Source organism: Mesocricetus auratus, unplaced genomic scaffold (genome assembly GCF_017639785.1).
Source record: "Mesocricetus auratus isolate SY011 unplaced genomic scaffold, BCM_Maur_2.0 Super-Scaffold_100011, whole genome shotgun sequence".
Taxonomy (NCBI): Eukaryota; Metazoa; Chordata; class Mammalia; order Rodentia; family Cricetidae; genus Mesocricetus; species Mesocricetus auratus.
The window spans coordinates 50798497-50807290 of NW_024429195.1; the positions used below are offsets into that span (position 1 = coordinate 50798497).

General features: G+C 45.7%; 1 protein-coding gene across 3 annotated transcripts; it reads right to left on the reverse strand.

Annotated features, from left to right (window-relative positions):
• Positions 1-1475: 1475 nt before the first annotated feature.
• Positions 1476-6254, reverse strand: Llph (LLP homolog, long-term synaptic facilitation factor). Of its 3 annotated transcripts, none has more exons than XM_005081518.4 (3): positions 6103-6254; positions 4976-5187; positions 1476-2414 (listed from the first exon to the last, which is right to left on the reverse strand). In XM_005081518.4, the coding sequence occupies exons 2-3, from the start codon at positions 5178-5180 to the stop codon at positions 2248-2250; spliced, it is 372 nt and encodes a 123-aa protein (XP_005081575.1). In that variant the 5' UTR covers positions 5181-5187; positions 6103-6254; the 3' UTR covers positions 1476-2247. The 3 variants fall into 3 exon arrangements, with proteins under 3 accessions (XP_005081575.1, XP_012976985.1, XP_012976986.1); XM_013121531.3 differs by having other exon boundaries at positions 6061-6148; XM_013121532.3 differs by lacking the exon at positions 6103-6254 and adding an exon at positions 5457-5603.
• Positions 6255-8794: the final 2540 nt, after the last annotated feature.

An 8794-nucleotide genomic window follows, 5' to 3' on the forward strand; every position in this document is an offset into this window, starting at 1 on the left:
GAGGCCCTGGGTGGGTATTCCAAGCTTCTATCACTGGTATCAAATTTGAGGCTGAAGCCGGGCGTTGGTGGCGCACGCCTTTAATCCCAGCACTCGGGAGGCAGAGGCAGGCGGATCTCTGTGAGTTCGAGACCAGCCTGGTCTACAGAGCGAGTTCCAGGACAGCCTCCAAAGCCACAGAGAAACCCTGTCTCGAAAAACCAAAAAAAAAAAAAAAAAAAAAAAAAAAAATTGAGGCTGAGAGCCACAGGGAAAATGTATATAGATCCCTGGAAGTGGGGTCTTCAACTTCAGCAACCCAGATGCTCCTAAAACTCAATGAAAAGTAAGGGTGCCGCATTAACACAGACGAGCCTATGATCAAAGAGGGAAATAACTCCAGTGTCAGTGGCTTACTGTCGGCAGCATTTCACATAATAGTGTATCTATTTCCCCCTCACAAAGCTACTGACAATTACGACAAAAGGAACAAAGGCCTTGAACGCTACCCGCCTTCTAACCCTTTCTTTTCACCCATCAATACTGGGAGCAAGCCCAGCGTTTCGAATCCATGGAAGACGAGTGTTTGATTGTTGAGCTACAACCCTAGTCTTTCCCTGCCACCTTCAGAAAAATGTGTTTTATTTTGAAATTATTCACTTTCTGATGAACTATTGAGTGAATTGAGGAGGGCTTATTATGCTAATCTTAAGAAGCATCCAGCATCACTTTGTAGCTTCTGTAGCACTTGGTCATATCCACGCTCAGCAATGTACTTGGCAGTTTATGGTTTTAGGGCCAAGTAATTTTACTCTAATGTATTTCTTTTTTGCATGTGAAGCTAATTTTTTTTCTGAGCAGGCGCATAGCTCTTAGCATTCCTGATATTTGCAAAGTCCCTGGTTTTCTTCAACACATAAGGTGGTGAATCTGACTAGAATGAAATTTCAGATGGATTGCTAAATTTAGATTAAATGAATGAAATTAACCAAGTATGCTGAGATAGATTCAACTAAAATTCATCATATTGGTCCCTAAGAGTCAGTAGTTACGCTAATGCTAGCTCTCTTCATAAAACAATACTAACACTAGAGAAATTGATTCTGAATAACATTCTGGGAAATGCTGCACTTTATTATTTTAAACTACACAATATAAAACTGAACAACACTGCTGGGAGGTGGCGGCAGCACACACCTTTAATCCCAGCACTCAGGAAGCAGAGGGATGTGGATCTCTGTGGGTCAGCCTAGTCTCAGAGGGAGTATCAGGACAGCCAGTGCTACCCAGAAAAACCCCCTAACAAAAAACAAAAAGAAGAAAAAAAAAAAAAGAACCTGACGAACATGTTTTCAGAGAAACCCCGTGATATTTGAATTACCTAAAAAAGGCACACTAATTTGTATATTATAGACTACCTCAACGAAAGACATCTGGTCTTCTCAGCAGCTGGAAACCTTAGAGATATATGAAAGAAAACCTCAAACTGTAGGATCTACACACAAAATATCTTTTATTATGAATCATAAAAATAAAAACCCCAAGCAAACACTACTTGTACGATCCAGATCCACTGACATCCTTTCTCTCCAGACTTATTTTTTAGTTGTGATTGTGTGAGGAGCTTGCGCACATGAATGAAGATGCCAGTGGAGGCCAGAAGAGGGTGGGTCCCTGGAGCTGGTTGTGAGCCACTCAACATGAAGCAGGAGTCCTCTGCAAGAGCAGTACCTGGTCTAAACTGCCGAGCCGTTTCTTCAGAGCCTTGACCCTATCTTAAGATATGACAATACACTAGCTTTTGTCCAAATTTTGTTTGTATAAGCATGTTTAATCTGAGGCAGTGATTATAATTATAACCACAGCAATGCTCACAAGATTGTGGTGCCTGACAATAATACTGAAACATTAGGCAGCATGCAATTTTCTTTCATCACAGAAGACAGTTTATTCGAGTTCCCCCAAACAAATGAATTACTCTGGTTTTGAATTACAGATGTAAGACCAAACTAAAATATGAAAACATAGTTTCCATTTAGTGAGAGCTGAAATCAGTGCAGACATTTCTAACAATCAAACGTCTGTCTCAAGAATACTTTCCAGGTTTTTTGTTGTTGTTGCTGTTTTGTTTTTTTGCAAGACAGCTTCTTTATGTGACAGTCCTGGCTGTCCTGGCATCTGCTTTGTAGACCAGGCTGACCTCAACTCAAGATCTGCCTGCCTCTGCCGTGCACCAACACCGCCCAGCCTACTTTCCCGTTTAAGGGACTACCAGGCCAGGCCCTTGGCTGCCTTGGCTTTGCTTTGCCCCCGTTTTTTCTCTCTCTTTGCCTTCAGTCTTTTTCTCTGCCTCTGGTTCATCCACACTGGGTAATGTCCATGTTGGTCTAGAAGAGTCTTTTTGTTTCTCTTAATTTCAGTCTCCATTTTGTCATCTAAATTAAAAACAATAATAAAATGAACAGCTACTACAGTCATACATGAAAATCAACCCCCCCAGGAAAGCACAGGAACATCAGCAGTGTCACACACAGTCAGCACATGTTGCTGCACGGTCCCAAATTCACTCGTGCACACAAGTTTGTGTGGATGCCTTGGAGGAAAAGCAGAGTGCGCTGTCAGGTCCCCCAGAGCTGACGTTACAGTGGGTCCTGAACCCCTGACGTAAGATGTTGGGAACTGAACTCTGCAAGAGCTTCACAGCTACCTCTTCAGTACCCGAAGTGACACGTGAGCAAGCAAGAGACAACATCTGATTGTAGTTTAAAAAGATTACAGACCACGATGCCTGGCATATAGAGTAAGAAAGGAGAACGAGCAGGTAGGGAAGTAAAAACGAACGCTAGTTATCAAGGCACACGCAGAAACTGCTGGATAAAGGGGCCAGAGAGGCTGGCTGGAGTTTTTGGTCTAAGAAACTGGGCAGGCAGCTGCAAGAGGGACACGAAGAGAAACATGTACCTGAGGGCAGATGCCTCAAGCTTTGGTGACAGGGGCTGCTGATCATTTCTGTGCCTCACTTAAACGTCAACAACCCACCAAGCGCACGAAAAAACTGTTAATGAGCATGAAGGAAACAAGGGTGAAGGCAAGGGTATGGGAACTCAAAAAGTAAACAACGCTCTCGAATTGCCACTCAAAGTCCACAAGCAAACAGTACTCCCAATGAGATAAAATTCTATCCCCAACAAGAGCTGAATGCTGTAAAAAACAGGAATAGTCAAAGTTGAAAATAACATGCCTTCGGAAGCAGAAAAATATAATAGTTACTAAGATCCTACAAGATCAACTCAAGGAAATAGAGAACACAAAAGAGAGAAGAAAAGGATCACCTCAAGACGTAGGAGTGCATGGGCGCCTGATGTCCAGAATTAATAAAGGACTCAGACACCATAGAGACGACATTTAGAAACACACAGAGTACTTAAATGTGACAAGTTAGACAAGAGAGACACAAAACATCACACACTCTAAGATTCCACTGACATGCTATAGCTCTAACAGGAAATTCATAGACAAAAAATCATTAGCAGCTAACTGTCAGTCTTAGGGCTGGAGGAAGAGAGAGAAACTACTAAATGGGCAGTGTTTCCTTTTAGAGGGATGAAAATGTTTTGGGACCACAAAACATCATGACTGCACTTATTTGCCACTACCATACACATAAAATGGTCCATATAAAATTAAAACAGTGAAAAGCGTTGATAGCACAGGTGCATGTGTGCTGGAAGGGGCACCGCGAATTAATCCAGGTGCTTCAAATCTCTCAAAGGCGGCTGAAACAACAAATACACAACAAATAGAAGGGTTTTCTTTGCAAGAATGGGGTGCTAATATTGAGGATAAGAAGAATTAAGAACACTGTTCTCCTTGAAGATATAAAATACACCCCTGTCTTTAAGAGTGGCTAGTGTGAGTGCTTCATTTAGCTTGCTGACAAATTGGGACGTGAAAAAAAAGTTGTCCTTTTCTTTGCTGAGATCAGCATTTTATAGAGCCTCTAAATTTAACCCATGGTTAATAATACACAGAGGTGTCTAAAATATGTTAACACAAAGTGGGTTCTGTGATTTCAGGGTAATAATACGAGTGTATGGGACCCATAGCATGGGAACTGGCTCTTGAGAGGAATAGCAGAACCCTCCCTCACCTGCCCAGGTCCTAAGCTTGTCCCTGTAGTACTGGCAGTTCCTGGGGCACTCAGGATGCTACGGAACTGCTGAAGATCCATGAAATAGCCCGGACATGCTCTTTCCAAAGCACGAACTATGAAACAGCTTAGCACAGAATCTCAGATAGAAATGCGAGCTTTGAAGAATAAAGACGTGACAGGCACATCTATACATTCAGATGTGTGAGGTGAGACATGACCACTCCATGGTATGGCTGAAGGGAAATCTTTCATTGTAGATATGAGGCAGCATACAGCCAGAGGCGTCTAGAAGAATCCAGAGCAGGGAGAGAAAGCGGTAGACTAAACATGGCCAGTAGACTGAACCCTGTCATGGGGAGAGGGGAAGCAGAGCCAGAGAGGAAGCAAAGGAGACAGAGAAAGCAGCGAGAGGGGAGAAGGGGAGAAAGTGGGGGACACGATGACGACTCAGACACAGGCACACACAGAGACCAAGACAGAGAAAGACAGATGAGAGAGCCAGAAAGACCAAGAGAGGGACAGGGAGAGGGAGAGGGGGATGGGGAGAGAGGGAGGGGGAGAGGGAGAGAGGGAGGGGAGGGAGAGCACGAAATGGCCGGGTGATATGTACAGAAATGAGAAGATGGGGAAGGGAAGCCCATGAGATGCTTAGGGGAGCAGGGTGAGCTGGGAGGAGCCAGCAGGCACTTTGGTGTCTAATAGACACCACAGTCAGCCACTTGTCCCTATTTGGGTCTGAGATTAGGGACAAGTAGAGATGGAAAGAAGACATCTTGAAAAGGGGGGAGGGGCACGAGAGAAAACCGATTCCTTTTCTAACGACGTAAACGAAGCAAAGCTTACCCTTTTCTTCTTCCTCGGCACACTGCGTTTTCTCCTGGCGCTGTTTGGGTACCACAACGGTTGCTATTTCTTCGACATCTTTCATTAAAGTATCACCGTCAACTTTGAGGATACTTTTCAGTCTGTTGAGCTCTCTTGGGGCATTCTTCTTTCTCTTCTCAGCACGCATCTTCCGTTTCCACTTACTCCGTAAGCTCTTGGCCATGCTTCACCTGGCGGTCCACAAAAACCCAAACGAAACAAAGTTAACTATTTACACACTTGGACATCCAGGAAAGGCCGGGCTGCGATCTCTTCAGTACTGGGACAAATGGAAGATAATCTACCATGTCTTCGTACTTAGCTTATGTGAGGCTCAACGCAGAGCACACAGCGATTAAATACATTAAACGATGTCAGGCCCTTATAGGCCAGTGACAAATTATACATCACTCCATTGGCAAAGCTGTTAACAAAGGTTAACAAACTGCCTTAAAATTACCTACTGCTCTCCTGCTCCATCTCTCAGTCCTGAATGTTTCACGAAGTCGTTAGTGCGAACGTTTTCAAAGCTTACAGCACAGCTCTCTCTACCTTTGTTGTTGTTTTTCGAGGCAGGATTTCTCTGTGTAGCTCTGGCTGTCCTGGAGCTCACAGGGATCCGCCTGCCTCTGCCTCCCGGGTGCCGGGATAAAAGGCGTGCGCCACCAATGCCCGGCTTTTTAAGGAATTCTTTCACCCCGCGCCTCCGGCAACTCTCATCTCGCTCTCTCCAGGGGCGTCTGCGGAAAGCCCACGGCACGCCCACCTGAGCCCCCTCACGCTCCCCGTCCTACGGCTGCAAAGTGCTCTCCTCCAGGCTTGCTCTCAGACTCCGGGGCCACTGCTTGGCACACGGCACGAGTTGCGTGCACCGTGGGCTGGCGAGGTGAGCATCCTCTGAATATGCCAGCAACCGCCGGCTGAGTAAAACTGGGCGAGCCCAAGCCGGCCTGAGCACGGTTAGCCACAGCCCCGGGGGAACCTGGCGCCGCCGTGCAGGTCCCGGGCCCCGCCCCGCCAGGCCGAGGCCAGGGACAGCAGCGGAGAGACGGTCTGAGGCTTACCCTCCACGCAGCAGAACTAAGACCCGGACCCACGCGACTCACCGCACAAACACGACCGCACCGCACGCGTAGGACGCCGAGCGGAAGTCCCCGTACTTCCGCCTTCCGCCCAAGGCCGGCGCGGCATGCCGGGAATGCTGAGAGGCGTGGTCTTTGGCAGCCCTGCGGGAGCGCTCGCCGCTCTCTGTGCTCGTGAAGCTTTAATGATCTCCTACAGAAAATGTAGTGATTGGAGAAAGCAGAAGGGATTTCCTGTCGGGAGCGACAGATTATAGATCAAGCCATTCTCAAAGCCCCTGATAGGCCATGCCCGGCCGGTGGCCCTGCCTGTGACAACCTCACAAGTACGGGATACCCAAGCGATTGCTCAGCGCTTCCTATCCTACAGCCCTCAGTGAGGTTTTTTATTCGCAGCCTAAAGAACTCTTCGTTCCCTGGAGGATCCCAGGATGTTCGCGTCTGTGGGAATATATCAAAGCGTACGGTTTAAATGTGTTAAGTTTACTGCATGCCAATTATATTTCAAAGCTGTCAATATAAACGCAGGAAATAATCCTTCCCTATCGTAAAGAATTTAAAGTGTCAAACGACCTATTTCAACCAATGCTGCTCTGTCCAAAACGTTAGATAACAAAGCTAAGACTGAGATGGCTGAGACTACAAACAAATATGGTTCTACATATGCTTTTAATTACACAGGCCATGGGGACACACAGGCCTTTCGACATTTGTAAAAGATATCGGTGGCCTAGATAGTACCTCATTCAGTGATCTCTAGAGGGTGACTAGTCAATCCATGGGTGTAAGCAGTGTTTTATACAGACTACAGCATATATCACAACCACCGGACTATCTTTCCTTTCTTTCTTTCTTTCTTTCTTTCTTTCTTTCTTTCTTTCTTTCTTTCTTTCTTTCTTTCTTAATTTCTTTTTTTTTTGTCTTTGTTTTTCGAGATAGGGTTTCTCTGTGTAGCTTTGGAGGCTGTCCTAGATCTCCCTGTGTAGATCAGGCTGGCCTCGAACTCACAGAGATCCACCTGCCTCTGCCTCCCCAATGCTGGGATTAAAGGCGTGCACCACCCATGCCCCGCTCCACAGACCTATCTTTAAGGATTTATTTTTATGGCGTATGAGTGTTTTGTCTGATATTAAGTGTCTTAGGGTTTACTATTGCTGTGAGGAGACACCTTGACCATGGCAACTCTTTTTTTTTTCCCCCCGAGACAGGATTTCTCTGCATTGTTTTGGAGGCTCTCCTGGAATTGGCTCTGTAGACCAGGCTGGCCTCGAACTCACAGAGATCCGCCTGCCTCTGCCTCCTGAGTGGGATTAAAGGCGTGTGCCACCAACGCCCGGCGACCATGGCAACTCTTACAAAGAAAAGGTAATTGGGGTAGCTTCTGGTTTCAGAGGTTCAGGCAGGGAGCTTGGCCATGTGGAGGCAGCTGCGGTGCAGGAGCTGGGAGTGCTGCATCTTGCAGGCGACAGGAAGTCCACTGACCGACTGTCACACTGATTAAAGCTAGGGAAAAGAGACCTCAAAGCCCACCAATACACTTCTTCCAACAAGACCACTCTAATATTGCCACTCCCTTTGGGGGGCATTTTCTTTCAAACCACCACAGTATGTGTACCATGTGTGCCTGGTGTGGGGGGGCAGAAGAGGGTATCTCATCCCCTAGAACTGGAGTTATAGTTGGCTGTGGGAATTGGGAACTGAACCTGGGTCTCCTGCAAGAGCAGCAGGTGCGCTTAACCACGGAACTATGTCTCTAACCCTCAAACATTATCTTTAATGATGGCTTATGAAATTCCTGTTTGGTTGCTAGTAGAGTTGTGTCTCCTTGTAGAAACCATGCATAGTACAACACTTTGTAATTTTTTTTACCGTAGGCGAAATACACGTGGCATTGAAAACAAAGGCAGTAAGTGCACACTGGATTTTTAAAAAGCCCCCTTAATGATGCTCTAAATTGACAGCTTGTTTCATGTACCAAAAGGCTATGAGTTTTGAACAGAAACCAGGCAAAAGGAAACAACAGTCTATTATAGTATTAAAATACATTCCACAATTCAGCATTGCACTACAATGCTCGTTTAACTGAATTGGGAACTAAATAATTGAAAGCAAGTAGTTCTAGGAGCTAAATGGCAGGAATTTTTGTTGTTGTTGTTTGTTTTGATATCATTAATTCCCACCTTCATTCAAACATTCAAGCATGAACTCTAGAACAGGCACTTTCAGAAAAGTGGGAGAATAAGGCTTTGGAGAGGACAGACCCTAGAGGATCTGAATTTGATCCCTAAAGCCCACATGAAAAAAAAATGGCCAGCACTGGGCAGACAGGCACTGGGGTCCCTTGGGCTCCACAGCCAGCCTATTAGACAAATTCCAGCCAGTGAGAGACCTTGTCTATTAAAAAAAAAAGAAGAAGAAGAGTTGTTGAGGAATGACACCTACATACACCTGTATTCTCTCTCTCTCTCTCTCTCTCTCTCTCTCTCTCTCTCTCTCTCTCTCTCTCTCACACACACACAAACACACACACACACACACACACACACACACACACACACACACACGGTAAATCAAAAGAGTTGGAACAAGCTTTTGGAACTACATGCACAGATAGTAATGCTGAATACTTGACAGGAAAACAACTGATTTATCATCTAAAAGGTGTTTGACACAACTGGCATTTGCCCAGATCTTTCCATGGGATGCCTGAGTCCCC

Coding starts and splice junctions, on each gene's coding strand:
- Llph (XM_005081518.4), bottom strand. CDS start 5,180: ATGGCCAAGAGCTTACGGAGTAAGTGGAAACGGAAGATGCGTGCTGAG. Junction 2,415..4,975: donor TGCCGAGGAAGAAGAAAAGG/GTAAGCTTTGCT, acceptor TTTTTAATTTAG/ATGACAAAATGGAGACTGAA.